This window comes from Andrographis paniculata, unplaced genomic scaffold (genome assembly GCF_009805555.1).
Source record: "Andrographis paniculata isolate CXL003 unplaced genomic scaffold, ASM980555v1 Contig70END, whole genome shotgun sequence".
Lineage (NCBI taxonomy): Eukaryota > Viridiplantae > Streptophyta > Magnoliopsida > Lamiales > Acanthaceae > Andrographis > Andrographis paniculata.
Window position 1 is genome coordinate 2,791,523 of NW_026137607.1, and position 17,799 is coordinate 2,809,321.

General features: G+C 30.1%; 1 protein-coding gene across 3 annotated transcripts; it reads left to right on the forward strand.

Annotated features, from left to right (window-relative positions):
• Window positions 1-7,099: 7,099 nt before the first annotated feature.
• On the forward strand, window positions 7,100-14,237 carry LOC127264398 (putative 1-phosphatidylinositol-3-phosphate 5-kinase FAB1D). Of its 3 annotated transcripts, none has more exons than XM_051293900.1 (13): window positions 7,100-7,252; window positions 7,711-7,938; window positions 8,029-8,062; window positions 8,163-8,771; window positions 8,873-9,017; window positions 9,091-9,432; window positions 9,582-10,268; window positions 10,353-10,687; window positions 10,780-10,906; window positions 11,006-11,161; window positions 11,384-12,685; window positions 13,227-13,493; window positions 13,605-14,237. In XM_051293900.1, the coding sequence occupies exons 2-13, from the start codon at window positions 7,878-7,880 to the stop codon at window positions 13,998-14,000; spliced, it is 4,461 nt and encodes a 1,486-aa protein (XP_051149857.1). In that variant the 5' UTR covers window positions 7,100-7,252; window positions 7,711-7,877; the 3' UTR covers window positions 14,001-14,237. The 3 variants fall into 3 exon arrangements, with proteins under 3 accessions (XP_051149857.1, XP_051149858.1, XP_051149859.1); XM_051293901.1 differs by lacking the exon at window positions 7,100-7,252 and adding an exon at window positions 7,283-7,414; XM_051293902.1 differs by lacking the exon at window positions 7,100-7,252 and adding an exon at window positions 7,315-7,418.
• Window positions 14,238-17,799: the final 3,562 nt, after the last annotated feature.

The following is a 17,799-nucleotide window of genomic DNA, read 5'->3' on the forward strand; positions in this document are numbered from 1 at the left end:
GTGAACCAACCGACCGGACCAGCCGACCGTGGACCAACCGACCTGACTAACCGACATGAGCGCATATTTTTTCCTTTTTCGTCCGACTTCGTGTCCTAACTTCCTTTAAAATTCTGCTACCATTATTATTATTATTATTATTATTATTTTGTACGTAACAATATTACATCATAAATCAAATATTAATTAAATAATTACTTCTAATTCAATTTTAAACTTAAAACTCAATTAATAACCAAAGACACCCTTGCTAGTCCTATCCTCGATCCATTTTGTTTGCTTGATTTTCTTTTAATACAGTTTTTTAAGTAATATAATTTTGGTAGTTTATATATATATATATATATATATAAAGTGTATGTAAAAAAATATAAAAAAAAAAATTGTACATTTGGACTGACTGAAATTTTAATTTTGATTAGGGAATATAATAAAGTGGGTAGATAGCATGGCTGCATCTACATATATATATATATATATATATATGCATAATGTTTTGGACAGCCCAACCAAACAATATTTGCTTTTAATACAACCTTAGCTAGCTAGCTAGCTTCGATCCATTCCAACTTGCTTCCTCCCACTGCAACTACCCTGCATTTTATATTTATTTTGAACTTTTATTTAAAATATACTAATACTCCTCGTCTGTTCCTTAACAATTTATTAATTTTTCTATTTTTGTCTGTTTCATAATAAAATATTTATTTTTTTTTTAGTAATTGTAATATCTACTTAACATTTTAAATATCCTTCTAATTTACAATATATTACACAAATATCATTACAGTTATATCATGCAATATTAATATAGTTAATTTAATTTTTCTACCTTTATTTCTAAATTTTGTGAAAAAAAATAAATTAATATATAAATATAAGACAGAAAATAACAATACATCGTAGACCATTCCAAGCTTGCTGCTCTAGAAGCACTTATTTATTTAAATACAAAATCCAATCAACTAATATCTATATATGTCATATGTCTAGGCTATACCAATTATATAAATAAACATTGTTCTATTATTATTATTTTATTCATTTAATAGTTTGAATCCTAGACCACATTATTTTGTCAATATAGTTAAAAAATAAAATAAAATAAAAATAATCGATAATTTAGCTATGTCATAAATTCACGTGTCCCAATAAGGATCATTGTTCGCAAACTTTTTTTAAAATTTTATTATTTGAATTCTGATCTCATCAAATATTATTTTAATATCAAATTCAAATAAAAAATTTTCAAACTCAACCAAAAGAACGCCTCTAAAGTTTATGGTGTCATGCATACAGGGCGGATCTACATTATGTTTGGTGGTTACACTTGTCATTAGTGATTTATTCTGATAAAAAAAATTTATTATAATTTATTAATTATGCTACAAGTAAAAAATTACAATTCTTACACTGAAAATTTTAAATAAATCGTTATCCAAAAAAATTAGATAAATTATTTAAAATTTAAAATACCATCCGTATTAAAATAATTAAAAGTCAATCCAATTAAAATGATTAATTTACATTCTATAAAAAAAAATCCTATTATGTTATTTTTTTTATTATCAATAATAATTTTTAATGTTTCGAAGAAGCCGTAAATTGTTACTATATTTTTTTTTATTAATAACATTAAAATTTTATTTTTATTTTTTATTTTAAAGTTATATATTGTGTCAACAATAAATAATTTTTTTTAGATTCGCCGCTGCATGCATATATATATATCTTATATCTATTTTTACATCTATTTTTTTTTTTTCTTAATAGTATATAATATTGATTAAATTAAGAACGCTAATGAGTTATAATGATCATCGTCATTGCCTTTTGATGTGAAGTATTTAAATTTAGTTGGAAAATGAATATTCGAAAATTGAATGATTGACCTAACTTCTGCAAATTACTCCATCCGTCCTACATATTATATTCACGTTGTTATTTTTGTCCGTCCCACATATTATGTAACTTTCATTTTTTAAAAAATGATTACACACTCTAATCTTATTTTAAACTTTTTAATTTATTTTTTTTTTAATTTTAATTAAATTAATTAGTTATCTTAATCTTAATTTATAATTATTTATATTATAGAATAATTATTTTCACTAATACATTCTTAATTATCTAGTAATTACATCCCTCCTAAAATACTGTGTCTACGGTGTAACAGACACCGTACGTGGGACCGAGGTAATAATTTTTATGCAAGAGTCACAAAAAATTAGATTGAATATGCAGACGTGTCAGCAAAAAATAAAAATTTATAAATTAATTAAATATGAGGGACCAAAATCTATATATGTTTGCTTCATCTTTGTCTGTACGTGCAATTATATAATAATACTAATCATTGTTGGTTATTTACAAATTCATTTATTGAGAGAAGAGGGGCAAATGAGTAATTTTATAATTAAACACGTCATAGTGCCGTTGCAGCACACAGACAGAGCAGAGTCAGAGACACAAATTGGTGATGACGTGTAACGTGTTGTGAGAGACATCTCGGCTGCATATGTAATCAATCTCATCAATTGGTAAAACAAGAAGAAATAAAATAAATAAAAATATGAGTTCAACTTCCACTTTCAGGTCTTGCTAAGTTAATATTATTTAAATAAAATTTTAAATTAATATTTTATTTTAAATTATAATCAGATATATTTTATTTTAAATTACAATTTTGAAAATTTGAATAATTTTAAAAATAAATATTTAATACAATATGTTATTTTCGTATACAAAATTTATTTATTTTTGTTTGGAGGAGTTCAATATTTTAATATAAAATATAAAATAAATCTATTAAAAAAATTTTATTAAATAAATTATGCATAAAATTAATGAATGATTAAAATAAATAGTAACATAAATTAACAGGTCACAAGCGAAGTAATATTCTATGAGATAAATGTGTGGTATATGACCTGAGGTTAGGGAGGTCATAAGTTCAACTCCTACACTACTACCAGATCATCCTTTACAGGACAAGATGTGATGTTTAGAGTAAAAAATTTGAATTTGAATAGTTGTATAATGTGATATAAATAGGTGTTGATATGATGTTTTGAATGTAAAATTGATTTTTATTACAATATAAAAAATAAAAAAATAGGTGTTTGATTTGATATTTTTGGGGAAAAAAATGAGATGAATAATGTATTTAAAATCCAATCCCCAAACAAACACACCCTACATATCACTACAAAAAAAAAAATAGTATATTTGTAACAGAATTTTGTCCATAAAGTTCACGTAGCTAACATAATTTTATCTCTAATTTCGTCTATAATGTCATTACTAAAAGAAAAAGTAATTTTAGGAAAAAAAAAATCGTTACAAAAATAATATTTTCTTGTAGTGTATATTTATTATTTTTATATTAGGTATGCAATTCTTTATAATATATATAATAAATATTCTTTCAAACTATTTGTTGGATATTCGATCGTCCCAAAAAAAGGTTCAATGCCTCCAAGTTTTATACGCAGTGAAAATATGAAATTGTCGGTGGTAATCATAACTTTGAACATGGTTGACATGTGGTTAAAACGACAGTGTGTGTACACACAATTTTGTAGCTGAACAAGTGCAAAACAAGAACAAACAAACACAATTTGTTAACCTAATTTGGTATTAAATCCTACATCTGGAGATACCAATATAGGAATTTTAACTAAATTAAACACTTATTTACAACATTCAAGATACCAAACAAATCTACCAAATCTGTCATCAAACGAAGCTCCATATCATTTTACAAACTCAAATAGATTGACTGTTACAACGTGATAACTGACTCCAACAGACCAATAATCAAGCTAAGAGTAAGGTGGCGTACAGTTGGTTACCTCATTCGATCTCGACTCCATGAACTCTTTTTCATCATCTTCAAAACTTCATAAATACACCTCTCAACATAGGTAAAGTGGAGAGAACAAAACACCTAAGAAATGTATAAATCTCACCCGATTCAACACTTACTTACATATAAAACAAAATACGCACTCTGCACACAAAGACAAATATCTTCTTACTGCATGTTTTGATAAGTGTGTACAAGATAATTATTGTTATGGAGGCTGAAAAAGACGTATCATTGACTTCTCATGCATATCCTCTTCACAAGATATATTTATTTCTTATTCCATACTTCCTCCGTCTACTCATAAAGTATACAATTATTTTTGGCGCGGTGTTTAAGAAATAATAATATTTTAATTATAGTGGGTAGTTAAAAGTAGTGTAATGACATTTTTGCCCTTGCTTTTTGGTGTAAAAATAATGATGTGATGTAAAGTAAGATATTTAATGAAATGTTTACTTTGTAATTGGACGTCCCAAAATAGAAATATGTAACTTTCTAACTGGACGGAGGAAGTATAAGACATGTTTTAATGCAGCCAAAGTGTACGAATTTTCTAAAATGCATAAACAACAACTACGACAACAAATTAACGACTTGTTTGTATGCCAAAAACAAAATTGTAATTTTTTTAATACTATTTCACAAAATAAACACACTTTTAATGCTTTAAAAAAATATTATGCTCCATATATTATTTTAAATTTTATAATTTATAATTTATAAATTTTAATTAGACTAACAAATCATTTTAATTTTAATTTTATACTTATTTTAGTACTCCCTCTGTCCCACATCTGTCCGTTCCACGTTCCATGTCATTTCTTTTTTTTAAAAAAATGATTACACATTTTAATCTCATTTTTTTAAACTTTTTAATTTATTTTTTTTAATTTTAATTAAATTAATTAGTTATCTTAATCTTAATTTATAATTATTTATATTATAGAATAATTATTTTCACTAATACATTTTTAATTATCTACTAATTACACTCTATAGTATATCAGACACATTATATGAGACAGAGAGAGTAATATACTTTTAATTATTTATTAATTATACCATTATCAAATTCTTGTATTTACAGTACTTGCAAATGGTATTAGGATTTTTAAAAAAAACAAACACGTAGATAAACAAGTCTTTATTAATTGGTGAATGATTGATTAGTTTATGCCTATAATTGCTCGATTTTATATGTACATGTTTTAAATTAAAATATGAGACCCGACCCGACTTTATTTTTATTTGAAATATATATTTAGTGCAGTCACAAATGCGACAAAAAGCTGTCGGGCGGGCTCTAGCGTTTTCCTTTTTCGTTTTTGATTTTTAAATCTTCGACTGCTGACTGATGTTTTATATAGGGCCTTGTTTGGTTCCCGTTTTTTGCACCATCTCATACTATTCAGACAATAGTCCTCTTACTCCCTCCGTCCCAAACACTATGCAATATTTGTGTTTGGCACGAGAATATAGGTGGAGAATATTAAGTATGATAATTTGAGATAATTTGAATATTAAGTGATGTGATTGGAGAGAGAAATGTTTATATATTTTTTTATTTAAGTGATGTGATGGGATAAAGTGAAGTATATATTAATATATGTATATAAATATTATTAATTATTTCTAAATTTATAAATATTTGCAGTGAGTTTGAGACAAACAAAGAAAGAAATATTACAGGGTGTTTGGGACGGAGGGAGTATTATTCAGACAATATAGACCATCCCTTTTGGTAGTGTAAGGGTTGAATTTGTGACGTCTAAGGTCACCTATCACATATGATTTGCCTAGTATAATTTTATCTAGTGCGCATTTTCGAGTATTATTTTATTATTTTAGAAGTTTTTTTGAGTTTTATTTTTTTTTCAAAATTAATTATAAATAAACAAAAATATTTTTTTTATTTACTTGTATTATTCAAGATTTTATTTTCTACAAAATGATATTCATATTGCAAATTTTTTTTTAATTGCTATATAATTTTTAAATATTTAGAGATATATTTTAATTTTTTTAATTATATATATTAAATTTACTTTAAAATAATAAATATTATTAATTATACAAAAAAATAATATAATAATATCATAACTAATTATTATTAACTAATTAAATATTCTCACCTTAAATACTGTGTCCCTAATCAAAGTGTTCAATTCCGGTGGGATGGAAGGAGTATATTGTAAGTTGTAAAGGTATTTGTAATGTTAGGTAGATAGTATAGTTACTAAAAAAACAAAATAGATACTTTGTTATGAGACGGACTAAAATAGAAAAATGATATTAGTATAAATACAATTCACAAACAAAATTCACAAAACTATAAATCAAATTCACAAACAAACACAAGTATTTAAAGTGATATTTTATAAATAAAACTAAATTTTTATTATATTATTTTAGTATAATATAACATAAATATTTAATTTAATATTTTTAAAATATATTAGTATAAATAACTAATACCAAAAATATCTACTGTATTTAGTTGGAGATTGAGTTTTAAATTTCAATTTTAAACAGTAAAATTTTTTAATTTGAATTTGAAATTTGGTTTATACTAATATAATAGTATAAGCTTTGTTTGTCTAATAATTTTTTTTTTTTTATTTATACAATTCTCAATATATATTAAAAAAAATTAACATTTAATATAAAAATCATTTATATCATTCCTATATTTTATATCAAAAAATATTTTAAATTAAAACACTAAATAAATAAACACATAATAATTTAAATCAAAATCAAACATACAGCATTAATATCCTAACTTTCCCATTTTTTAAAAATAAATTTGTAATATTTATTTATATGGGTTTAGAGTTTGTGTTTGCAATTGAATTTTTAATTTGAATTTGAATTAAAAAAAAAAAAAAAAAAAACTCAGCATTCCAAAGTCCAATTAAAACCAAGCCAACCACACCACACGATACATACCCTTAATTTATTACAAGGAATAATTAAATTAAATAAAATAAAAGCACTGAGACAGTGCCATCAATAAATTATTGCAGTTGGGGTTATTAGTCCCGAGTGTTGATTGTTTCGGCAATAATATCGATATTTTTTATAAAATAAATTATTGAGTAAGGTCCATCATTAATGGCTGCCTTATGAAGAAAACAAATGTAATTAAAATAATTGCACCAAAGTGGATAATAATACAATACTCAGTATATCTCTGTTGTTAATGAGAGAAAGGAAGAGGGGATATATATATATATATCTATATATATTTTGAATGTTCAAATGGGTTTTCCTTATCCTGATGAGATCGAATCGAATGAAAGGAAGAGAAGCTGGAAAGAAACTTTCAAAATTTCCAGAGCCCCCCTCAATAGCGTAGTGTAGCGATGAAGAAGAGAACAGGTACAGATCTGTGGGTCCCGCAGATTTGGGAGAATTCTTCTATGCTCTGTCTGGCCTGCCCTTTATTATTAGTATTAGTATTTCCTTCACATCTTCCATCTCCAAATTCTACCATTCTTTCTTTTCAGAGAATACTTTGGGTGCTCTTCAAGAGCCTGAAATGTATGTATGTATGGAGATCTATATATTGTTCATGTCTTTGATTTGTTTCACGATTTTCTTGCTTTACTTTAGAAAATGTGAAATTGTGGTTTGCGATTGCTGGGATTCAGTTGTTCTTGATAATAAATAGCTCTTTCTATGAATGATTTTCTCGATGTTATGTTTGATTCATATATGGTTCTCATTTTAGTTCTCGTTTATTTTCTTCAATTTTTCACTTTTATGAGGAGAAAGTGATAAAAATTTCTAGTGGTGTAGATTGACAGATTAACCTTGTTTTGTAAATTAATTTGCAGGAGGCCACAAGTGCATCAAATGTAATAAAGTAATAGAAAAAAAAAGTGGGAAAATGGGTGTTGTATGAGATCAAATTTAGGGGATGGGATCCATTGTTGCACGTTTCGAGGTCTTACAATAATCATCAAGGCTCTGGAAATCCAAAGGATTATACAGTTCAGCCACAATGCCATCAATCAGTTCTACAAGATCCTTAAGCAGCAGTGACAGTTCTTTGTCAAGTTGCAGTTAAAAGCCTTAGCTCTTTATCTTTTCTATTTTCCAAATTCTGTTGTTTTCGATGAATTCCTTCACTTACAATGAAAGCTTCTTTGCAGGTGACTTTTCAGTTGAAACAAGCTTTTCAGACAGGTGTGCAATTCCTTCTGCTCTAGTTTGTTTAGAAGACAAAATTTCAAAATGCTTTCGATGTTCTTCCAAGATCTTGCTAATTTTCTTAATTCTTTCTCAGCGGGTATGTGGAAGATGATTTCAGTGTACTACCAACGGTGCATCATCTGGAAGATCACCCAACCTTCCCTGTTAAATCAAATGGTTTCGATCAACCTGGTGATTTGGTAAATCATGAAAACAGGGAAGTGAAAAGGTTTGAAAACGAGGTCAAAGAGGACTGCAAGGGAACCTTTATTTCATGTGATGAAAGGGAGGCTGAATTTTGGCTTCCACCAGAATCTGAAGGCATGGAGGATGGAATATTAGAAGAAGTTGCAAATTATGATGACGATGAAGATGAATGTGGTGATGGCGTCGCATGGGCTAAAGCTAGCTGTTTAGGAAGTCTCAGTGAAGAAAGCAGTGGAAGGTACAAATTCAAACAAGAAAAGATTAAAGCAATGAACTATATTAGAAATGGAAAATTTAGGGCCCTTGTAAGTCAACTGATCAAGTCTGTTGGTGCCGATTGTTCTGGAAATGATGGTGAGAATTGGGTTGATATAGTGAGCTCTTTATCGTGGGAAGCTGCTAATTTTGTTAAGCTCGATGCACTTGAAGATAAGGCAATGGATCCCGATGGTTATGTGAAGGTTAAATGCATTGCAAGTGGTGTACGCAGCCAAAGGTAGTGATATCTATTAAGTGTTGTATTGGAATATCTATACATTTACATTTTGTTTTTTCCGAAAATTCATGAATCTGATTTGAACTTCTGTCTTTTCGTAGTCATGTAATCAAAGGGCTAGTCTTCAAGAAGCATGCTGCCCACAAGCACATGCCGACAAGTTACCAGAATCCAAGACTGCTGCTGATCCATGGATCACTTGATCTTTCTTCTGGTGGATTGTTGTCATTCGAATCAATGCAGCAGGTGAATTGAAAGTATCCTATTTTAACTTGATCATATAAGACTTATTCTCTGCTGATCATAAATTCATTGACAGGAGAAGGACAATTTAAAATCTATTGATGAAATGATAGAGGTGTGCCATCCAAATGTTGTATTAGTCGAGAAAACAGTTTCTCGAGACATTCAAGAGTCTATTCTTGCAAAAGGAATGACGCTGGTCTTTGATATGAAGCTCCATCGTCTAGAGAGAGTGGCTCGTTGTATTGGTTTGCCGGTTTCGTCGCCTGGGGTTGCATTAGGTCAAAGGCTGAAACAATGTGATTCATTTCACATTACAAAGTTCGTGGAAGAACACGTCGTTTCCAGTGAGGTTGGGAAAAAACAACATAAAACTTTAATGTTCCTTGAGGGGTGTCCTAATCGCCTTGGATGCACAGTGAGTCTTTCTTGACTTCAAAATGTGCTTTTTATAAGATTTAATTAATACAATTTTATGTAGAAAAGAATTCGAATCCACATTATTTTTGCACTGTTTTTCTAGTGGTGAACTTCGAAATGTTTAGCTTACTAGTCTTCACTTCTTAGATTCTGCTGATGGGAGCAAACAATGATGAACTGAAGAGGATAAAGTGTGTTGTAAGGCGTGCAGTGGTTATGGCCTATCATTTGATGCTCGAAACTTCTTTTCTTCTAGATCAGAAAGCAATGTTCTGCACGATTTCGATTTCTCCCAAAGAGGTGGTGGACATGACCCAAGAATTTACTCTACATTCTAAAGTTGATTCTTTGTTGCCATGTCAACCCTACGATCCAGAAACATTTCCAGATCTATCACTTTCGACATCTATTCGAAAAGATATGAATCATATTTCTGTTTCCTCGGACCCTTCCGAGGATATACCTGATCAGTTTGGAGTATATGGAAGAAATCACGCTAACAATGAAATGTGGATGTCAGATGATCAAGAAGCTGAAGTTCACCATGATTACAAGCTGAAGATTGGATACGAGAACTTGCTTAATAATGAGCAAACACATCAACCAGAGCCTTCAGGCACATGGTTATGCAATAATAGTGCTGAAGAAGGGCACATGCATGGAAATGATGATTTCAGGACAGAACTTGATTCTGAAAGTATTCTAGTTTTGATGTCCAGCCGTAATGCTTCGCGAGGGACTATGTGCGAGCAGACTCATTTTTCCCATATACAGTTTTACCGGAGTTTTGATGTTCCCCTCGGAAAATTTTTGTGCCATAATTTGCTAAATAAGGTACACGAAAGTCTTATTATGTCATATTAGAATTAGTTTTTTTTTCTAGTTAATTTACTGTAATCTTCGGGTTTTTAATTGCAGAGACTTGAATGCAAGACTTGTGGAGAATCTCCCGATGTGCACCTTTTCAACTATGCACACCATAACAAGCTACTGACAATCCAAGTTCGACAACTTCCTGCTGGAAAAAGCTTGCCCGGCGAAACTGAAGGGAGGCTTTGGATGTGGAGTCGCTGTAGTCATTGTAAACTCAATGATGGAATCTCTAAAGCCACGAAACGGATATTGATGTCCACTGCTGCTCGTGGTTTATCTTTTGGAAAGTTTTTGGAACTAAGTCTTACAGACCACTCTTCATTCAACAATCCATCGATCTGTGGTCATTCTTTTCTAGAGGATTTCCTCTACTTCTTTGGGTGAGGCAAATTTCCCGTCTTCTAGCTATCATCCGAAATCTATGTTTGATTTCTGCCTAGTTATTGATATGTCTTCTTTGAGTGATTTCCAGATTAGGCTCCATGGTTGCTATGTTCAAGTATGCACCAGTTGCAACTTATTCTGTGACATTGCCACCTTGGAGGATGGATTTCAAATCATCGTTTAGAGGAGAGTTTCTGAAGAGAGATTGTGAGAATGTATGATGTGCCTTAGCTTATAGAAGTATCTGAGTAAAGATATGTGCATCATTGCTAATAATTATGCTCAATCAAATCTGTTTTTCTTGCCTGTTTCAGGTGTATTCCAAAGGGATTTCAATATTTCTCGACATTGAAAAGTCGTTGAAAGAACTAGGAAGTCGATATGTTGGGGTGGCTTTGAACTTTCAGGGCTTGAGCAAAACGTTTGCCCATGTTTTGGAGACGTTGAAGCAGGAAAAATCTCGATTCGAGGTTAGATAATATCATGTCTTTTTTCGGTTTTCTTAATTATGTGACCACTTCAAGCTATTGAAAGTTTTGATTATCAAAGTTCCGAAAAGATGCACACACGGCTACAAAATGGTTGATTGAGTACCCTCATACTTTAAACTGTTTCCTATATCTTATTTTCGATTGTACAGAAAGGCTTGGAGTTCATTTTGATATTTGTTTCACTGTGCCAATTTCGTTTAGGTTGATGTCCAAAATGCTCTCATGGATGAAACTAACCATGATTATGTAAGTAAAGTTCTAAGCTTGAATCGAATACGATTGGAACTTCTCCTTGAATCCTGCATATGGGACCGAAGAATACATGCCTTGCTCTCATCCAATCTTAAGGTGGTTGATGTGATCCATACCGAATCAATCGGTTCTGTGGTGCAAGAAAGTATACTGCAAGACAATGCAACTTCGGAGCTAGAATTTCATTCAGCAACTATTGCTACTGAAAATTGTAGGGAAGCAGATAAGTTTCAGATGAAAGACCTCCAGCATGAGATAGGATCTAGAGTACATAATTCGTCATGCTCTGCATCTTTTGTCGCCAATGGTGTTGTGGGAGAGCCTATTGGGGTATTCGATGAAAGTAGATTTGTGGAACAAAGTTCAGAAGTTACCGGCGCAGATTTTTTACAAGGAAAAGAGTCCAACTTAGAAAATGAAAAATGTTGGATCTGGGCTCCCTTCACTGAAATTCGACGCGAATATATGGAGGATCTTCGAAGAGGATATGTGCCAAAAATTGAATCTTTTGGAAGCTATGCAGCAGAATCCGAAGCTCAGAGATTTATCACTGATGAAGGCTCAAGACTACACCTTCCTCTTGGTAGTAATAACGACTATATCGTCTCTGATTATGAAGAAGAACTCTCGAGTGTAGTAGCTTGTGCTCTAACATTATTGAAGGATGCAGCGCTAGCAACAGAAGATCATCAGTCGAGGGAATCACAGAAGGAAAAAGGATTCGATTCTAATTCCAACGACACTTCTCACAACTTGACACGGGTATTTTCTTTTACTTCACACTGGTCTTCATCTGGCTCGTCGGATTCTGATACTTTGCATTCTCCACGAACCATCTGGGAAGATTCAAGTTCGTCGAGCTTTGACGGGCTAGATTTGTTGGATTCGTATGTTTCTTACGGTGCTAGCCACCCGGAAGTCTCGATGGGATTGGGGAAGTATTCAGCAAAACGAAAATATTCCGTTGTATGCATCTACTCTGCTGAGTTCCGTCAGCTGCGGGACTTGTTTTGTTCTTCTGAAACCGATTACATTGCTTCACTAAGCCGGTGTCGCAATTGGGATGCCAAAGGCGGGAAGAGCAAATCCTTCTTTGCTAAGACATTAGATGATCGTTTTATCATAAAGGGAATTCAGAGGACCGAATTCGACTCATTCATGAAATTTTCCACGAACTACTTCGAGTACATGAATCAGTGCTACGAGTTGGGAAATCAGACGTGCCTTGCGAAAATTCTCGGCATTTACCAGGTTAGTCTTATAGATATATATACGCGCTTCGGGTGCTAGAGTGCTGATTGGGAATTTATCTGCACCATGCTGATTGCTCCAATCATCACATGAAAATACTATAGATAATATACAACACATGTTATATAAAGTACTTATATGTGTTGTCGATTTATATTTAATGTGTTGTCGGGTATATATTGTTATACTATATATATGTATGTAAGTATGTTGTTCTTGTATCCGAGCTAGCTAACTGTTATGAAATTGGGTAAAATCAAGGTCTATATTAGAAGAGGGAGAACACCGTACTCACCTACGATAATTATTATTTTATTTACTGTTTAATTCTTAATTACTGAGTCTTGGGCTTGGCCTATAATTCTGTCGCATCTAGGTCATGTCAAATTAGGCCGTCATTATTCTGGTTTTGGTTATAGAGTGAATTGGTTTTCTCTGTGGTACTCTCTATTTCAATTGATTCAAATAAATTCTCATTTCTTTAACCCTAAGTTATAACACTAACGAACTAACGCTCTCTCCTTGGACAATTTTCGGTTAGGTTGTCATAAGAGGGAACAAAAATGGGAAGGAGAGCAGACATGATCTGATTGTGATGGAGAATCTTTCATTCGGGCAAAATGTGTCGAGACAGTACGATCTAAAAGGAGCTCTCCATGCTCGATTCAACACTTCAAGCAACGCGCTGGAAGATGTTCTTTTGGATCAGAATTTCGTCAATGATATGAACGAATCACCTATTTACATTAGCCGCAGATCAAAGCGAAACCTTCAGCGAGCAGTATACAACGACACTAATTTTCTCAATGTAAGTTGGAGTAGGGTGATGCTGGATTCAATCTGTCTCTCTCACTCTCTATATATAACATAGCATTATATGAATGAATTAACTAGGGCGTGTATTTGTGTGCGATCGCAGTCGATCAATGTGATGGATTATTCTCTTCTGGTGGGAGTGGATGCGCGGCGCCGGGAGATGGCTTGCGGCATCATAGACTATCTAAGACAGTATACTTGGGATAAGCAGCTGGAGAATTGGGTGAAGTCTTCGCTGGTTGTGCCCAAGAATCAGTTGCCGACTATCATCTCCCCGAGGGACTATAAGAAGAGGTTTCGACACTTCATAAACACATACTTTTTGAGTGTCCCGGATCACTGGTGTTTGCAGAGATCGTCTTCTAATCCCTGCAACCAGAGGAAGCCTCAAAAGCGAGGCTGCAATCAAGATGACGGTTCGATGTCGATGTCTCAGAAGCACGGGAAACACGATGAGGCCGGTTTGTTCAAGTCTCGGCACCATGGCATCGTCACGTGACGCGCATCGCCATTGAATTTGTTGTGTTGTGTATAGGAAGTAAAGTAAGTAGTATATATATATATATATATATATATAATGTAGCAACTACTAGATCCCCTCTTTTCTTCTGCGTATATTATTTCTGCAGATGGCTACCTTGCTAGCTTGCTTTCTGAGGGGATTTATATATAATTGTATTTACGTTGTCATCTTGAGTATTTATGAAAAAGCGGAACTGTCAAGTTTCTTATCAAATTTCACGGTTGCTGTTGAATATTGACATATGGGGTGAATGACTATTTTACTTTAACACCAATTAATTTTAGAGTAAATTGATATTTTTGTCCTATAATTGAATTATTTTATTATTGTAGTCCTTGAAGGTGGTATTAAAATAGTTTTGCTGTATTCAATCCCGATTCTGTATAATTTTGTTGGACTCTTCAAATCTAAGTGTATTCTTTTAAAATCTGGAGGCATTCAATACAGACTTTTACTTTTAAAAGTCTTTTTAAAATTTCGAGGTATTTAACAATACTTTGAAAGTCTATAAATTTTCATAGTAAATTGTAAAAATTTTGTATTGTATAAATCTCTCATCATAAATAGAGATTTTGATGGATTTTTAAAATTATTATTATTATTATTATTATTATTGTTGTTGTTGTACAAGTAATAAATAATATGATAATATTTATTAATATTATTATAATTTTTAATAAAAATAATAATTAAAAATTAAAATATATTAGCGAATTATTATCATTTTTTTTAAAAATATATAGTTTTATACTCCCTCCGTTTCATTAATAAGTATCCAATTACTTTTTAAGCGTAGTTTTAGGTATAATAGTATTACATATGAATATAGTATGTGTGATACAAAGGTAATGTCATTTGTGTAATATATTGTAAGTTGTAAGGGTATTTGTAATGTTATGTAGATAGTACAGTTACTAAAAATGAAATTGATACTTTGTCATAGGACAAATGAAATTGATACTTTGTCGTAGGACAGACTAAAATGGAAAAATGGATACTTTGTGGGAGTATTATAAATATAATTTTAAAAAATATTATTATCATAATAAATATGTATTACGGTCGTCTTTTCTTTTCAATTATCGAATATAATATATTGTCATTCCGGTGTTATTCTTCTTTTTCAATTATAGAATATAATATATTGTTATTCCGGTGTCACTTTTCTTTTCCAATTATTAAATATAATATATTGTCATTCTGGTTTCATTCTCGTTTTTCAATTATCGAATATACTATATTGTCATTTCGATGACAGTAGAATAAATATTTCAATATATATTTTTTGTTAAACCATTAATTTATATTTATTTACTTTTTTATTTTAATACTTTTTCAAAAATCATAAATTATGTTTTTTATTTTATTTATGTACGTATTTATTTTTTATGTAAAAAATTTATATAAATAATAATAATAATAATAACTAATAAAGAAATATAAAACTAATTTGATATATTAAATGATAATATAATACTAAAATTATAAATTTTAAAATATTAATATACAATATAGTAGTATTACATTATGTTACAATGCTTCTACGTTATTAATAATTAATATTAGATTTTATTTTATAAAAAATATAATAATTACTCCCTATGTCCCAAACAGCCTGCAATATTTCATTTTTTTATTTGTCTCAAACCCACTGCAACATTTCTAAATTTAGAAATAATTAATAATATTTATATACATATATTAATATACACTTCACTTTATCCCATTACATCACTCAAATAATAAAACAAATAATCATTTATCTCTCCAATCACATCACTTAATATCCAAATTATTTCAAATTACCATACTTAATACTTCTCGCCTAAATTCACGTGCAAAACACAAATGTTGCACGGTGTTTGGGACGAAGAGAGTATAATACCTTAAGTTATAAATATATTACATTTATAGAACTTGTGTTTTAATAATATATAAGTAACTTTAATTATAAATATATTATATTTATAAAATTTGTGTTTCATATAAATTTATATAATTATATATATCCATAAAAAGATTTTTCTACAATCCCACGAAATCCATATAAATTCATAAAGAATTCAATCAAATATGTAAAAATCTATGTAAATCAATTACTAAAATCTATCAAACTCAGTGGATTTTTTAGATCTACAAAAATTCATAGACTTTTTAAAAATCCCAATTGAATACATCCATAGTCTTCAGATTTTGTATGGCATACTCGTGGACACATATCAGCGTCAGTGTCACGTGTCTGCCACATAAAATTATTTTATTTTATTTATTTATTTTATTTTAAAATATATAAAATATAAAATAAATAACATAAAAAATTTAAAATATAAAAATAAATAAATAAATAAAAATTATCCACGTATCCACCGGATCAGCGCCAAGTGATCGATACGTGAATAATTTTTATTTTTTATAAGATAAAAATGACAAATGAAAAAAATATAATACTATATAAATTATTAAAGACTATGTGTTTCTGACCGAACATGTGGATAATTTTTATTTTTTTAGTTTTTATATTTTTATATTTTAATATTTTAAAAAAAATAAAAATAAAAAGTATCCATATTGCTGACATATGTTGGCCACGTGACGTTGACTGGGCCGACATGTGTCCAACGACATGCCACGCAAGTGTTATATAAGCATCAGTAAATGTACGAAAATATTTTATTAACGAGATTATTTTAAGACTGTCTTCAATTATAAAATTAAAATAATAAAAGGTCCAATTACGAAAAAAAATCAATTTACCTTAAAATTAAAATAATAAAAGGTCCTAAAATTTTTTATTTTAGAATTTTTATTTTTTGATTTTTAGGATATAATTTATTTTCCAATAATTTCTTGTGTTTTTTCTTTCTTCTTTTGAATGTTTCTTTGTTTGAAAATTTTATTTTAATGCATTATTATATTTGCATATCTCATTAAAATTTTTTGTTTGCTTACGTTTTTGATGCAATTTTTTACGTAGATTATGGTTTTTGTTTCATACAATTTGACGTCGTTTACATTTTTTATGCTTAAGCATGTTTATCTTGATCAACTTTAATTATCTACATAGATGGATACCAATAGACTTGTTAAAAAGCTAACTCGGATGGATACCAATAGACTTGTAAAAAAGCTAACTCGGTTAGAACGTATAAAAAAAACTATATAAAGCGAAATAGACGTCATCTAATTCCTAACATAGAATTATTCATAAAAAATATTGATGCACAACACGAGCCAGCTATAGAGTATACCAAATGAACCTCCAACTTATCCACATGTACTTATGGTAAGATTTTAGATTGAAAGACTAGATCGAAAACAAGTTTAAAAAACTAAATACAACTTTTATTTAAGAAATAAAAACAAAACACAAAACGTAAAACCAACAAATACATTTGTAGCTTATATTATTCACCGATCTACTCTAATAGAAGAAGAGAGATTAAACACAACAACAAGCGACGGTCGACCGCCAATGGATACCCGCCGGAGACCTAGTCTTCTACTCAAGATTGAAGACCCAACAGTCTATATCGGAATAGTTCTACTATGGAAGAATTGAATCACAGAAAATTCATCAAACACTTCCCCAAGATGCACACAACACTCGCCTAAAATTTCACGGTGAAAATTGTCGAAAAACGTCACCGTCAAACATGCAGCAGATTGAAGAGAAACTAATTGTGAAAGAGAGTGCTGAGAGAAGACACACAGCAGTAGCAGCGCACACACTCACTTGTGTGTTTATGAGAACAACATATATATATATATATATATA